Here is a 17,422-nt window from a genome sequence, read left to right on the forward strand (position 1 = left end):
ATTTTACATTTGTTTATTAAATTTAAAACATTCGCTTAATGATTATGACGATTTTATTATCTTTATAGGTAAGTAAGCTCAAAAATCAAAATTAAAATTTAATTCTAACCAAGTAGGCATTAACAAGCGATTTTGAATCTTCGTTAAAATTAATGAGATGAATCAGTAAAATGTGTTTATTACATAAAATATATTTATAACAAATCATGCATGTATGCAACATATGTGTTAACTGTATGCGACAATTTTGCTTACCCTATTGTATCATTTATAAAAAAAAAAACTGTTTTCGAAAGCAGCAACACTAAATAAAGGAAATGTCAATGTCAATTGTCTATGATATCTCGTTTTGGCGCACGCGGAAGTGGCTCTAATCAATTTCCTTTTCCTAAAAATTTTCAAATAATATTTATGTTAACTTTATAAACAAGTTATCTGGCTGCATAATTGTTTTTTTTATCTTGTTATCATAGTTCATAACGATTGTAACGCTATTAGTATATGTATTAACAGCGAATCAGTAGGCGAAGCTAATTTTGTTTGTTGTCTAAAATGGAAGTTACAGATATTAATGATTTGTTAAATGTGCGAGCTATTAAGATGGAAAATAGTGAAAATGGCTTCACAGAGGATACGGAATGTGTTGAGACGTCTGATCCTCTATCAGTGATACCGCAATACGTCACAGAATCCGATCTAGGTGAGTGCTATAAACCTGATATTCGTAATGCAACAATAAAATTATATATTCTTGAATATTGTATCGATATTTAGTATTAATATTATACAAACTTAACTTAGAAATATAAATATTACTATCTTTATCTATAAAATTAAGTCTAATGTAAAATTAAATACGAAAACTTAGGAAATATGTACATTAAATTTATCACAATATGTCAAATTCAACAAGTATGGATTTTTAAGTTTTCTTTTAATATATATATTGTCTTATAAATAATTATCTTCCTTTTTAATTACTTAGATGAAAAGTGTAACAAACTTGTGCATTGAAAATATTTTTTTTTAATCTTAAATGTCGAATACATTCAAGAACATAATAGACTATTGTTGAACACATTGTTATATACACTGGTGTATTATATCAGTAGGATAAGTAGGAACATAGACAAATTTAGGGAACAATGTTTTTTTAATTTTGTTTGTCGCAGCAGAGTGTACGAACATAAAAAAAATATCTGAAATGGATTTCTAATATCTTGTAGAATTATTTCTTTTGTTTTCACTGTATATGTGAGGTGTTCAATAATTAAAAATACTAGAGATTCTGCCTTCAATCATTATTGGATTTGTTAAGATAGTCTTAAACTTGGGAAATTTGTGAAGTACAAAAAAAATATATACCAAGGAAATAAATTATAAAAACCATGCTAATCCCTCAAAAAATATTCCTTCCAGCACCTCAACAATCAGAATAAAATATTCGTTAAAAATTAGATTTATCCTCGGACTTTAAACAATGTTATGTTTATTTATAAAAACTTAAAGCTGTTTATTTTCCAAAGGTCATTATACTATTATTGAGTTCATGGATAATATATTGGTAATAAAACAAAAACCTCATGCCTGTTTCTTCAATATGACTAACTATATAATATCTCATTCGTTTAGAGGCTATATAAAAAGCCAAATATTGTGAGGTACTGGGTTCAAACCAGGTTAGACCGATGAAACTGATTGCTTTGTTTATAAAAAACTTATCAGAGGTAGTCTAAGTCTGGAAGTTGAAAATTTGTGTATTCCCACACGTCGGAAAGCAATTAAAGCCTTTTGATGATGATAGTGCACTTCAGTATGTCCTGGTTAGTTGGCTGGAATCCCTTGAGTGAGGTCAGGACTACATAATGAATAATTATATTATAATCTGTGAATTTAATACACTGACATCATAGAATTATAAAATTGAAATTAGGTTCATGGAACATCAGTAATGCTAGTTTCTAAGTTACAACTTCTCAATCAAATATACATACATGATTAATATATAAGTTTAACTAGCTATTGGTACTTTTTGTTTTTATTTTAAGTTGTCATAGTGAGTGTAAGTTAAGTGGAAACTTAATTGATTTTGGTTTTTTCATATATTTTTTTACCTTTAAAGTGTTGCCGAAATTGTTTGTTTCCCAAATAAATAAAATAATATTTACATATTGAACAGGCCTCATGCAAACCGGCACGGAAATTCTTGAAGGTCCATTGACTGTTTTCATGGACACACATGATGATGAAGACACGATGCAGAGCACAGATTCGAGTGGTATGCTGTTTTAATTATATTCAAACGGAATTATTTAAAGCAGGTGAAACAAACAGTTGTTTTTTTTATAATATTATATACTAAAACTTTTTCTGGGACGTGCTGCTCCTTCTAGTATAAGTTTTGTGAATATTGATTTAGTTTTTTTTAATGATTACGTTAGGCGGATGGGCAAATGAGCCATAATGTTAAGCCACCACAGCCCATAGACATAGGTGCTTTAAGAAATATTAACCATTCTTAACATCACCAATGTGTCACCAACCTTGGGAACTGAGATGAAATGTCCCTTGTGCCTGTAATTACACTGGCTCACTCACCCTTCAAACCAGAACATGATAATTTTAACTTTGAATATCAACAACTAAAGCTACATTTAATAAAGATTTTAAAATTGACGTTGTAAAATATTTCAGAGGAGCTGATAGAAGTAGTTCAACTAATGGACATAAGGACGAGGCTGTCCCGCTTGAAATCGATGCTGGAGAGACGCCTCAACACCGATCTATCCGACTACACATTCTGGCTGCAAGATGCTAAAATGGTATGAAAAAATTGCCTAAATATTGACTCATTATTACTAGACCAGCCTATAGTCCGAAATCCGGAATTTTAGCTCCAAAATTTGCCAGTGTACACAGTCCCAAGCCTCGGATACCACGTCGGGTGGTTGGTTCTTTGCCTGAATTCTTTTGAATCGTATCAGATAATCCACCTATTGATAGTCTTTTTTCCCATACCCATCTGCATCTCATTTCATGCTTAATTCCATAAATATTCCACTTTTTAACACATTAGTTATACTTCGCTGAAATTTTAAATCCCAATTTTTCATGAATATCATAGATTATTCCAGATCTCGACTAAATATAATGACGAATTTTCTTCAGTCTAGTGATCGCATAATATCTTCGCACCGAGTAAGTCTTTTACTTTAAATTAACGTCCTCAGCCTTGCCGACTTCGTGCGGTTATAGTTCATAAAACAAATATAATTCTTAGCGGATACTTATTTTTTAAAATAAACTTATCTGCCAAATTTCAGCTTTTTAGACTCGATAGTCAGACAGGACAAACGTATTTTTTTTTTTCAGTTAGAAAACCATAAGACTCTAGTCGAGCAATGTATACGTGGTTCTGGTGTCGTCCAAGTTAATATACAAATACGATCCTTCCAGAAGAAAATCAATATAATGGATGTGCTTAAACCTGATGAGGAGCTTTTGCAGCTCCCGCAAGACGAAGAGTGTAAGTTGACTTATGGTATCTGCCTGTAAATGTCACACTGATGAGCCAAGACTTCCTGTCCCTTTGAAGAAGGGTCGGAGCTTCCACCACGCTGCTCCAATGGGAATTGCTGGATACATATGTGGCAGGATTTCGTTGAAATTAGACACATGCAGGTTGCCTCACGATATTTTCCTTCAACGAGTACGAGATGAATTATAAATACGAATTAAGGATATGAAAATTCAGTGATGCTTGCCTGCCTTACCGCAATCATCGGTTAAGATGCACGTGTTCTAACCACTGGGTCATTTCGGCTAAGTAGACTTACCAAATACATAAAGAAAATATAAATCAAGAAAGAGTTGAGTAAACCAGAGCATATTAATATTACCATCTTCTCTGCCATTTACTACCCTCAATGATCCGTATGGTGGTCGAACATATCTACCAGCTATGCTAGCTATAAATGAGGATGATGAAGTGAAGACTCGTTACAGATATGGAAGAGCTGGTCCCTCAAGCTCCGGAGCCTCAGGCGGAAGTGGAACAGCCCCACGCAGCTGCTGTTAAATGGGTGGTAGACGCTAACTTCCGCACCGATCACAGCCGAGCCAGAATACCGGATGATCCGGCTGAGTGGTGAGCCAGAATAAATGTTTTCGATTTTGACTACTGTGTTATTGCTATTTTCAATAATTTTGACATTCGGTACTGCAAGACGACACAATAAGGCCCTCTTGACCGATTTCGGACACGACGGTTATTCTCAAAGAAGGTTAACTATTTGCGCAAGCCAGTATAAAGTTATCGGTATTACCAGTCGAAAAAATCCCAGTAATGACCTTTACGTTGGGTTTTTTTTTATGGTGTAGGTTTGCGGACGAGCATATAGGCCACCTGATGGTAAGTGGTCACCACTACCCATAGACAATGACGCTGTAATAAATATTAACCATTCCTTCCATCGCCAATACGCCACCAACATTAGGTACTAAGATGTTATGTCCGTTGTGCCTGTAGTTACACTGGCTCACTCATCCGTCAAACCGGAACACAACAATACTGAGTACTGTTGCGTGGCGGTAGAATATCTATATATGTGAAATTCTATTTAACTAACATAACATTGTAATCTAATTGTTTGAAAAGAGCAACTACTGTGTTTCTTGCCGGTTCTATTCAGTCGAGTCTACATTTCAAAGGTGTTTTTTTTATATTGAATACAATTTTGTAAAATGGCTCAGAAGTTCTTGTAAAAAGCCTACTTGAATAGTACTTACCTACATCCAGGTCTGTGCAACATGTGAAGCTTTGGATCCAGTGGGCGGTTCGTCAGTTCAATCTCCGAGGAGTACGCTTGTCTGATTGGGCGATTCCCGGCCCTGAACTTTGCAGTCTTTCGAACTTGCATTTCAAGTAAGTGTCTTTAAACACGACTGCCTTTGCATGATTGTAATTTTTTCAGGGTTCAAGTATGTATAGCCTATTCCAATTGATTGGGAAAAAAGATAAACAAACCTTAGATTTCATAGTATTGCATGTGATTTGCTCAGCCATATTGCTCAGCTCAGCTATATTGTGCACTAATACTAATAATATACCTTTATTTATAATATAACACTTAACTACTTATTTCCACTTTAATTTTACTTTCAAAATTAACCGATAACAGTTTCGTCGACGTTCATAACGCACTTTTTCGCAAATCCATAGTGAATATCATAGATTAATCAAGCTCTCGACCAATGATATCGCGTCAACCTGCTGACAAATGTTGTTTATTAGGCTTTTTTCATGTTTTGGTTGGAATAGAGTATATGTTGTTTATATAATATACAATAATTTAGAACTAGCTAACTGACTCAGCTTCGAACATTTGCAATTAATTAATAAAGATTTTTTTATGATATAAATATAATTTGTACCGTATAGCACTCAGGAATAATATAGTTTTCTACCAGTGAAATATTTTTGGAATTGGATCATTAGTACCTGAGATTACACCCTACAAACAAACAAACAAACAAACACATGTTACCTCTTTATAATATTAATATACATTTAATTACCAAATATTTTGATGTATAAAATATATTTAAAGATTATTTATCTTACAACAACATTATGTAAATATATCCAAAATAATTTAAATTTAATTCTTAAATATATACATCTCGGCTCATACGTTGAATTGAGTGTATTCAAATAAATGTTATTTTGGCTCACAGATTGAATAAAGATATTATTTAAAAAATACATTGTGGCTCATACTTTTTATACAGATGATTAATTTTCTTTTTAATTTATTTTGGCTCATACCATTTATACGTAATTTTGTTTGCAGAGAAAAAGTACCTTCTGACCCAGGGGACTTATTCTGGACACACTTCGAGTTGCTAAGGAAATGTAAATTTATAGGTAAGTTCGTTTTATTGGAATGTGATGGAATATACTATGTATTTAATATTAAAATGAAACTACAATTCCGTGTGACAGAAACATCATCTTAATTTTTAACCGACTTCAAAGTAGAAGAAGGTACTCAATTCGTTTAAAACATATGACGTCGTGACATTATATGAAACGACGGTTAATAATCGTTCATATAAAACAAATAGACGAATACTAAAAATAGTTCCATGCGGAAATTAAAACACCATTTGAAAATTGAGTTCAACAACCTGTAAAGACGGCCACGCCGCGCGACGCGACGTCCCGCACAAGGTTGACCCCTTTGACTCCAGCCGTTACTTTGGGTTCATAATTTTGGGAATTAATATTTCGATTTCGGAACGGTAACGTTTGATCTATCTTGGTCGTAAGTTAAAAAGGCCTGTGATTCATTTATGTATTTGATTGTTTTTTTTTTTTTTGTGTTTGGTCTTAAAAGGCTTATATTATTTAGGGTATCATTTAATACGTTGACGTCACAGGCACATTGTATATCTAAGTAGCGGATTTTTTTCGTCTGCTGTATGCGAAAAATTAAATGTATCAAATTCTACTTCTCTATACTGTTTTTGTAATGTATGTATTGTATTTTAATTAAATCACTACATATTCCATTCCAAGAGACTTCTTTCAAGCACTTTTGAATCGCCATTTTAACGCGATACAAATATTTTTATACAATATGCTGAATATATATTCTAATGAGAAGAACCGGCGAGAAACTCAGTAGTTAATCCTTCCCGACAGTTTAATTACATCTATATTAATATATTTAATAATGTATTTACAGCGGTTGTTCAGAACGACGAACAGACGTCGGTTAAGGATGTCCTAGAAATGCCACAGTCTGCTATCAAGAAAAAACCGAAACAGGTAATCTCATATATCTATATATAATTAATTCATGGTCATAGACAAAACAGTACTTCTTCACTTGGATTTTAGATCCAAAATTAAAATGCAATTTAAAAAAAAAATCATTCGTGAATATTTTATAATTTTGATTATTATTTTTGTTGTGTTTTTTTGCTATTTTTTTTGTCATTTGGAATCTTTGAAATATTTTGTGTTGTGCATATATGTTAGTGATGATATATTATCTGTGGTGACGTGTATTTATGACCTGTAGTGTGTTTGAGGATTAAGGAGGTTTGTTGGTGTGTCAAATCAAATAAATTAATATACTACGGAAGATGTCGGCCGATATGGCGCCAATTCGAGGTCGAATTTGTTTTTTTGTAATAAAAGGTGGTCACCACCGTCCATAGACATTAGAGCTGTAAGGAATATTAAGCATTCCTTCCATCGCCGATTCGCTACCAACCTTGGGAACTAAAATATTACGTCCTATGAGCCTTGTAGTTACACTTACTCACTCACCTTTCAAGCCGGAACCTAGTACTAAGTACTGGTGTTTGGCGCTAGAATACCCGATGCGTGGATGGTACCTACCCAGAAGGGCTTGCTCGAAGCACTACCAACAATTAAAAATTGTTTGTTTGTCTCCTGTGATTTGTATTATTTATGCTGTTAGGAAAAAACGATTAATTTATTTAATATATTATTGAGGCACAATGTTATTCTTTTATAAGTACAGACAACAAAACATATACTAAAATTATATTTGTTTTTACAACAGTACCAAATTGTTCATATAAAGTTTTCTGTTTATCAACAGTTAATAATTCGACCGTCAGACGAAGACGTATGCCCGTACGTCACGTCCAGGAACGGAAACAATGGTCAGATACAACTGTGGCAGTTCCTGCTGGAGTTGCTGACCAGCGCTGAATATTTCGACGTCATAAGATGGCACGGTGAGCCCTAATGTTAAGAAAAAGGATCAGCCTGTATATGTCTCTCTGTTTGTCTAAAGACCCCTTTTCTGGGGAGATGTTTAGAAGGATACCACGACAACACGCTGCTCCTATGTGGGTTGCTTTATATACATAAGCTGGATTAAAAGCTTGAACCATGTTACAGTGTTGACTTGAAACAGAGTTGAACCGGCAAGAAACTTAGTAGTCACTCTTCCACCATTTTAATTATAGAGCAAATAAATAATAAATAAATATTGGACAACATCACATACATGTACACAAACACATACACAACCCTGTACCTCAGGTTCAATAGCCTTATATCTAGCAAAGACCAACGAGACATTTTATATTGTATCAATCATTTAGAGTCACCATTGTATAAAATGCTCTGACCGAATTTAACAGATATTTAGGTTCAATACTTGAAGAGACAGATTGATCCTTATAGAATTATAAATATATAAATATTGGACAACATCGCATACATTACTCTGATCCCAATGTGAGTAGCTAAAGCACTTGTGTTATGGAGAATCAGACGTAACGACGGCACCAAAAATACCCAGACCCAAGACAACATAGAAAATTATGGAACATTTTCTACATCGACTCGGGACCTCGGAGTGGTGTACCCATGAAAACCGGTGGAGACACTACTCGACCACGGAGGTCGTCAAATATATATTATTCTGTTATTATTACGCGGTATTGTAATTCTGTTCGGTCGTATTGTATCAACTCTCTCCTACGTCAACTGTCGTACTGTGCTAACTGGATTACAAATAAATCTCAGTATACCAATTTTATTATTTAGTTATATTCGCCGGATCCCATCAATTTGTATAAATATACAGCTACGTCCTCCAAAAATTTTCACTTGGCCCGTTTAAAAAAATAATTCTCATATCAAATATTTTTTTTTAATAAATAAGACATATTACTCAATACAAGATTAAAAAGCGTGGACTTGGTATTCATTGATTTCTAGGCAGGATTAATCAAAAAAAAAAATTACTTCACGAATATACTCTTTTGACGACCTCCGAGGTCCCGGGTTCGATTCCCGGCCGAGTCGATGTAGAAAAAGTTCATTAGTTTTTTATGTTGTCTTGGGTCTGGGTGTTTTTGGTACCGTCGTTACGTCTGATTTTTTTTTTTGGGTTTATACTAGTTCTAACACAAATTATAATAAATATCAGGTACGGAAGGTGAATTCAAGTTGCTGGAACCGGAGCGGGTGGCGCGTCTCTGGGGCAAGAGGAAGCACAAGCCGGCGATGAACTATGAGAAGCTGTCGAGGGCGCTCCGGTATTACTACGACGGGGACATGATCGCCAAGGTCGCTGGGAAGAGGTATACTGTTTATAAATATGACTTCCCACAACCAGCAGCCCCTCCAAACCACATTCATAACCTGCATCCTGAACGCAGCGCCACCTAGTCCTATTTAAAATATCCAGGGATTAAAACACGCACAAAAAAAAAATACATCAAAATCGGTCCAGCCGTTCAATGAACGTACAGAAGATTTATATATATAGAGACTATCAATCCACCCCGGTTTCACATGTATAGCTGCAATTTAGTTGCGGAGTTTACCGCCTACATACAAACAAACAAATGTTACCTCCTAAGTGGACAGTATTAAGATGAGGAAAAATGGGAATTAAAGTTACTTCGAAATCCGGACGAGCTCATGAAGACACTTTCTTCTCGGGAGAGCTCCCTTGGTCTTCATACACTTGAAGTACACAAGCCAAGGGACGGGTGATGTTATTTGTATGAAAGGAGAAGGATACGTTCGTTACACTGGCTAACTTTTAAGCGCGGCGCACTCACGATACACACGTTGCCGCGGCAACACGAGAACGGAAGTTCGTCACACGTCAAATCATACCATGGACAATTATTAACGCGTTTCAATTTATGGATTATTCCTAAATACGCTACAATAGGCTATTTGACTGGTTTTTAAAATGCATTTTATATTATTTAGTAGAGGTTAAGGAACCCAGTAAAAGTTGTTTTTTTTTTTTTAATTCTAGTACATATTTGCTAAAATATCAAAATAAAAATTCCATATTTAAAAAGCGCGCGAAAACGCTACTTTGACAATATGGCGCTGCAACGGGGTCGGTGACGTCACTTGCCTGTATTTTAATTTGTGGCACATATAATCCACATACAGTAGGCAAACGAGGTTAATAAGCAAATGACGTCATCATAAGCCCGACCAATCGGGAGCATTTTGTGTCACGTGACAAACGTTTAAAAAAATGCATTTTTATTTATGGGTTTTTGAATAAATTAATTATGTATTATTTTCAACTTTCGTTAGTAAATAAACATTTTTAAACTCATAATATATGCTGATTACAATAATTGACAGTTTATTTTCCGCATTGTCAAATAACCTATTAGTCAATTTGATATTCCAGGTTCGTCTATAAGTTCGTGTGCGATCTACGGCAGCTGCTCGGCTACGGAGCGGGAGAGCTGGCTGAGCTGGTCAAAGAGGTGTACGACGCGAAGCTGACCGAAGATAATGTTGCCATGACATAATTAGTTGCATATAATGTACAAACTAGCTGAGAGCCAGTTGCGGGTTCAAATCCAGACGAGCAGTTAAATATAATGGTATTTAATTTATGTTTTGTCATCTTAAGCTTGAAGGAAAACATCGTGAGACGAGTTTGTCCAGAGCATCAGCTAATGGATTATGCTCAAAATGTTCTCGAATTGTGTGGACGTCTTTGCCCAGCTGTGGGAAATTTACTTTAAAATACTTTTACTTTTTCTGATATATATAATACGCGTATATCATTAGTAAAATTTAATCGACGTAGACGTGATGAGTTGGTTCGCATTTAAAACGATATTTAAAACGATATATTCGGGTCGAGGTGACGCTTTTGTAATGTCCTAACTGAGTATACTAAACCATTATGCATAAAACTTATACCATAAGAGTCGAAATGGCCCGGTGGTTAGAACGCGTGCATCTTAACCGATGATATCGGGTTCAAATCCAGTGTTTAAAATTCATCTCGTGCTCGGCGGTGAAGGAAAACATCGTGAGGAAACCTGCATGTGCCTAATTTCAACGATATACTGCCACATGTGTATTCCTTCAACCCGCATTGGAGCAGCGTGGTGGAATATGCTCCAAACCTTATTTTATCAATCATTTCGGCAAAATTGATTTTACCAATAAAATGATAGTGATTCTGATAACGATAGCAAATAACTTATAGGATTGTAAAAATTTTTTACGTATCTGCCCATTTTAATTAACAAAATTTGTTACAATATCCTCAGATAAGTTATAAATCAATATTGTATTTGGTCAAACAACTTCGCTTGCTTGATTGCTGTTTATTTAAATAGTATATTCCAAAGAAGGTATGTTATTATAAATACGTATTCCAGTTCTTGATTAATATATATTTATATTTATAATAAAACACTGTTCCACTAACTATAATTTTACACCCAAAGTTCCGATAACATCTTCATTCAAAACGTCATCTTTGTTTCAAATACCATAGATTATATAGATCTCGACCAATGATGTCGCTTCAATTCAAGGTCAAATTATTTACCTTGACTCATCATCATGCCATTGACGTCAGCTATAATTACACTGGCTTACTTATCCTGGAAATTGGAACAGCCACACAAACTATTGTCAGCGCTGATATAAGACTCAACTGATGGTACAGTTAGCAACAAACGCAATGAATTACAAGTTTTAAAAATAGATCTTAATTTTAGATGTAAGGTTAGAATAAAAATATATTATATTATGTTTATTTCAAAGACGATTTAATAGTTTTTTTTTTTTAATCTTTGTTCAGACATTAAATGTTGAAAGGCCGTATTATTTTTATTATAAGAAATTATGTACAAATAAAGTTTATTGATGTTTTTAACTGTTTTTTATTTGAATCAACCAATAAATCAAATTCAAGAAATATTTACAAGAGGCCTTAAACAACGACATTTTCTAAGCCATTAAGGTAGAGGAAATAAACAGAGGTTAAAAAGATAAGAGGGGGGGGGGGCGTATGTACATAACATACATAAACAATATATAAATACATTTATATTAAAATGTAATAGCATTACTATTTTTTTAAATTGGTTTGTGGACGAGCAACAGGATCATTTTTTGGTAATAGGAGTGCCCATAGACATCGGTGTTAGAAAATGATAACCAGTCCTTACCTTGCAAGAACACATACGACTTGGGAGCTAGGATGTTATGTCCCTTGTGTTACACTGACATTGAATTAAGATTGTTATTGTTCCCGTTTCACTTCATATAATATAATCTTATATAATATACGTGCAATTATACGTTTATAAATTGATTCCCTTTTTTAAGTTTATTCGCATTTTTATTTTTACGATAAATAACTAATTAGATACGTGATTCGTAATTAGAGCCGTACTATATAAATGCTGTTAGGAATATGTCTTATTACTTCTATCATATTTACGGAATTATCTTTGCCTACTCAGCCAAAAAAAAAAAACTGAACGCCAGAAGTTCGGGCCTATAGTCATATATTTTATTTTCGACCCAGAAAGCTAACGGCCGTTTTCAATAACCTGTCTAAGTTTACGGATAGATCGCTATCTCCGATTATCAGTAAGAACTCATCTACCTTTAATATGCTTTCCACAATCCTAATAATTAGATAAGTGTTATCCTTAACCAATGACAGATTATTTTTTTCCCTCTAACCTATCTGAATTCTGAACTTCGAACGTTTCGTTTTACTATAACTACAAAACCAATTTTATGCTCAAAACAAGTTTTACTTTTTTCTTTTTTTATTATATTATATTAATTAAGCAATAAATTATTTTAAATACAAATAAAGTATCAATGCATCAATTGGTTTGTTTCGTTTGATTTACTTTGATTTTTAAGAAAGTCAATGATGAATGACAAAACGTTTAGACAGTTTGAACTTTGTTTTTCGGCAGTTTCTTTTGCTATAGTATCTGATGAAGACCATGACTTCTGAAAAAAGTTGAAATATTGAATTTTGATATAAGTTACCTACATAAGTGTAAGGAAATTAGTATGACAAAACTTTTTAATTTGCTACACACAAATAGGATCGTATTACATTTTTAAATTAATTTTGAACGAAAGTCGTTCAGTCTAGCTCGATATGCGAATTCGGAATGATTTATTTTAGTCATAAAATTCGCAAGAGGCTTATACACTTTCTGTGACCGTGCGATATATCACTATCAATGTCTGTATCATAATCTAATATTCGCAATAATTCCACATCACTGTTTTTAATATTTCTGTATTTAATTATTTTGATGGATTTATTTCGTGTATATGAATGTTAATACAAAAAATATATCATGTCCAGGTAAATGAACCGTGGGCCCAGTACGACATTGATTATGCAAAATTTCGACATGAATAAAAAAAAATATGAGTATATTACATAGTAGAATATTTAATATATTTTTTTTAAATTATTTATATTTTTAAGAGATTTTTTTTCTTTCTCATCGTCCTAATATTGTCGCCCCTGTAACACGAACCCCGAGTGCCTCTAGTGTAAATTCAGCGCTGCGTGGGCCGTTAAAATGTAATTTGAGTCAGACATATTTTTTTTTTCGCAAAGAATCTGACATTTATCAACAAACATTATAAATATTTGTCACTCTTTTCAAAGCAACCTTACATGGACTTGTAAAAATTAACAAATCAAACGCTAATGAGTCGAATAAATTATTTAATTTTTAACAAACGATATTGGTCATGATGAATATTTGTGACCTTGGTGTGTTAAGAAATATAATTCATTGGGAAATAAAAAAAAAACGTATTGTTATTAAAATCTGTGTGTCAGCATATTTCAAGCAAATAAATTAAATGAATTTTGAAGCAAAATAATTATATACTGCACAACTGTCATTTTTTTTTTAATTTTAAAATTTGGCAACAGACTTGTCTCGTAAATCAATATTTTATAAACCGCATATGAAATAGACGTATTTCACGACATGTTTTTTTAAAAAGAAAAAACATACCACATACTTAAGCCAGCTGTAAACAAACTTCATTAATAGGAGCATTTTTTTTCTTTTTCCCTATATTAAGTATATTATTATAAAATTTGTTTATTTGATTAAATTTGTGATGTTGTGTACATTTTTAATTCATATACATATCGCTGAATGTTGCGAAGTCTTAAGTTTTTTTTTATGGAGTGTGAAATACGTATATTGTTAATGTATCTTTTAAATAAATAAACATATTTAAAACTAAAATAGAAAAGGACACTGGTTCGAATTTTTATTTTTTATTTATGTTATGTTTTTAAAATGTTGTCTTGTTTTATGGTGAAGGTAATGATCAATGATCAATCAGAAAATGCATATCTAAAATGTCAGATTAAATTCTGCCACAGTCATATGTATCAACCTGCAATAAAGGTGAAACAAATTCTATAAATCTTAACTTAAGAATTTACGTAAGTTAAATACACAATGCACTTACGCTTTCCAAATTTCTAATCAATTGATACATTTAATATGATACGTATTAAGAAATCGTTATATTAATTTAAATATTCAAAGTTCGACATAAAACTTTCAACACAATAAATTAAAAATAATTTAGTGTTGCCATACTTGTATTATTGAATGATTAATTTATTCATTAAATGTTACAAAATTATAAATATGTAATTAAAATTAACAGAAAATTGTCTGTATTTTTTTTTAATTTTTTTTTTTCAATTGTATTTATATTTAAATATTATAAATGGCTCGATCTATAATCTTTAATAATGCAGGAACATTTACTTAATATACTAACTTAATTTAATCTCATCAAGTCAGGGAAGAAAAATATTTAACAATGCTTAAATTTTTACGTTGTAATAATATTAATTTCGGCACTTACATGAAAAAGAAAATAGTTTTTTTTTTTAATTTATTGTTAGGCGGACGTGGAAATTCGCTCTGTAAGATATTGACTCGCCCTATAATAATAAATGCTGTTTAAATTTTAATTATTATTATAATTATTTGGTGGTAATATCCATATGTCAGTCCTCAGCATATAAAATAATAGGATCTAAGCAGATTTGTTCGAGAACTGGACAAATTTTGTAACTAAAATAATTATTTCCAAAAAAAATATTTCTACAACTAAAGACCACAAGCAAAGTCACAGACAAAACGATTAAAATCCAGATATACCTAAATTATACTATAAATATTTATGAATTAGTCCTATTAGCATTTTATAATTTTTTATATTTAAATATTGCTACACTTTGCGGTAGATCGTTCATGATTTGACAAAGAAAATCGATATATTTATTCAACTATTTATAAGGACTTCCACGACCACGACAATACTAAATACAGATTTACGTATTACATACGAATCGGTCAAGTTTTTGATTAATATATATTTATTTATAATACAACACTACTATGAGCCGAGATGGCCCAGTGGTTAGAACGCGTGCATCTTAACCGATGATTTCGGGTTTCAAACCCAGGCAGGCACCACTGAATTTACATGTGCTTAATTTGTTTATAATTCATCTCGTGCTCGGTGGTGAAGGAAAACATCGTGAGGAAACCTACATGTGTCTAATTTCAACGAAATTCTGCCACATGTGTATTCCACCAACCCGCATTGGAGCAGCGTGGTGGAATATGCTCCATACCTTCTCCTCAACGGGAGAGGAGGCCTTAGCCCAGCAGTGGGAAATTTACAGGCTGATTATGTTATGATTATGTACTACCATACCTAACTACTTACATCCAATTTAATTTTACTTTTAAAGTTCCAACAACAGTGTCGTCGACGTTCAAATCAATAATTCTGCTCTCGACCAATTCTATCGCGACAATTCGCTGTCAAATGTTGTTTATTTGGCTTTTGTCCTCCTGTGGTTTGAATAGTATATAAGCTTAAATATATGTATAGCTGTTAAGTCTAATATTTTAGTAACGTTCAAAGCATTCATCATGTAAAAAATCTTTATCACAGTGATGACATCAAATGGACGCCTGAATAAAAAGATCGTTATGGGCAAGTTGTTTTTCAAGCAGAGTCGGCCCAGTGTCAGGCCAACTCCTAAATGAAACGATACCCTTCCGATGTTGACTAGTTTGGCGCGAGACACATTATACGTGCTATATTGTAATAATTATGTATTTGATCCATTAAATACAATGATTACTGATGACAATGGATTCAGTTAAATAGAGCTATTCCATAACAAACTCGGATTTAATCGCGGGACACGATCGTGAAATAGCAGAAAATGATATGCGAGATATTTACAATTATAAATATTTACACATATTTATACACACGTACAGAAAATATATTTATCTACGCTGGATACGGGCATTATTGCCATCCTTACCCGAGGAGATCCTCAAAATTAGCCTCGTCTGCCGTATCAATTACTTTGACCTGTGGGGTCAGGGTCTAACTGGCCCAGTGGTGTCGTCGTATTCGGGTGATTGTCTAGTCCAGGTGGTTGTTGTCGTCTACTGCCTACAAAGGGACAGATGTCAGGCAACAGTAGGAGTACTTCATAAAGAGGACGCCTCTCAGGCGGTAGAGTATACAACGGTGCTGTGTCGTGGAGATGCCTGCACACATCATGCGTGCGAGGTGGTGGACGAACTCCTCCAAGGTCACGGTTAGAGTGAGTGACTGGGTGGGTTTCGATTGGTCTCAACAGGTGTTGCTGCGAAAGGTTTCAAGGATTTTTTTAACAATAATAATAATATTCTTATTTCACCTGTACGAAGGTGAGCCCATAGATCTATGTACAGTGGAACTAAAAGGACATAACATCCCAAAATTTCCGGCGTATTGGTGATATGAGTGAATAATTAGTATTTCCTACATTACTAATATATATGGGCAGTCGTGACTACTCACCATAAGGTGCCCATTTGTCAGTCCAATTAAATAGATGACAAAAAAACAATCACGCATCAAAACAGCGTATTGAACTATTAATTCAAGACGACGCGCCCCCCCGCGTTAAATATTCTACGTGCGATAAAGTGACGCCCGTGTCTACGAGATGTAGACATTTTTAACTTTGCCGTTTCATAAATTCAAATCATCTGTAAAAAATACATTGGTAAAGAAGGCATTTTATTCAAATACAAGATTATATAGATGGTAAAAAAGCGTGGAGTCAATACTTGTTGACTTCCAGGTAGGATATATTACATACATATATAATTGTATTTAACTAACATGACTGTATTTTTAAATGTTGTAAAAGAGTAACTACTGAGTTTCTTTCCGGTTCTTCTCGGTAGAATCTACATTCCGAAACGGTGGTAGCTTCACTTAATATAGTTTAAATGACGTTTCAAAAGTGCTTGTAAAAGCCTACTTGGATAAAGTATGTTTTGATTTTGAACGCGTGAGTTCGTTAATGTAGGAATAAGCACTTATTAAATTATTTAATCTATATTAATAATTCCGTGCAGGTCTACGAAAGACTAGATATACATCTGTAAAATTCGTATAATCGAGATATTTCGATATTAAATCGATGAAATTCAATGACGTTGACAGTTCAACGGGCGGCCATGTTTGACGTTT

At 33.3% G+C, this 17,422-nt stretch overlaps 2 protein-coding genes across 2 annotated transcripts in view; both read left to right on the forward strand.

Moving 5' to 3' along the window:
- LOC113391644 (sorting nexin-32) overlaps positions 1–17,422 on the forward strand; it is a 134,965-nt gene that overhangs the window by 57,070 nt on the left and 60,473 nt on the right. The gene's annotated exons all lie outside the window — the stretch shown is intronic.
- On the forward strand, positions 314–10,728 carry LOC113391623 (DNA-binding protein Ets97D). The gene is made up of 11 exons (XM_026627649.2): positions 314–700; positions 2,180–2,278; positions 2,695–2,822; positions 3,373–3,526; positions 4,006–4,147; positions 4,799–4,924; positions 5,853–5,926; positions 6,750–6,832; positions 7,638–7,776; positions 8,982–9,135; positions 10,221–10,728. Exons 1-11 carry the CDS (start codon positions 553–555, stop codon positions 10,342–10,344), a joined length of 1,371 nt encoding a protein of 456 aa, XP_026483434.1. The 5' UTR covers positions 314–552; the 3' UTR covers positions 10,345–10,728.

The sequence above is a fragment of the Vanessa tameamea genome, chromosome 30 (genome assembly GCF_037043105.1).
Source record: "Vanessa tameamea isolate UH-Manoa-2023 chromosome 30, ilVanTame1 primary haplotype, whole genome shotgun sequence".
Taxonomy (NCBI): Eukaryota; Metazoa; Arthropoda; class Insecta; order Lepidoptera; family Nymphalidae; genus Vanessa; species Vanessa tameamea.

What these genes read in the sequence shown, in the direction of transcription:
- LOC113391623 (XM_026627649.2), top strand. Translation starts at nt 553, where the DNA reads ATGGAAGTTACAGATATTAATGATTTGTTAAATGTGCGAGCTATTAAG. An exon ending in GCAGAGCACAGATTCGAGTG is followed by an intron (nt 2,279 to 2,694) that starts GTATGCTGTTTT and finishes AAAATATTTCAG; the next exon opens with AGGAGCTGATAGAAGTAGTT. An exon ending in GCTCCCGCAAGACGAAGAGT is followed by an intron (nt 3,527 to 4,005) that starts GTAAGTTGACTT and finishes GACTCGTTACAG; the next exon opens with ATATGGAAGAGCTGGTCCCT.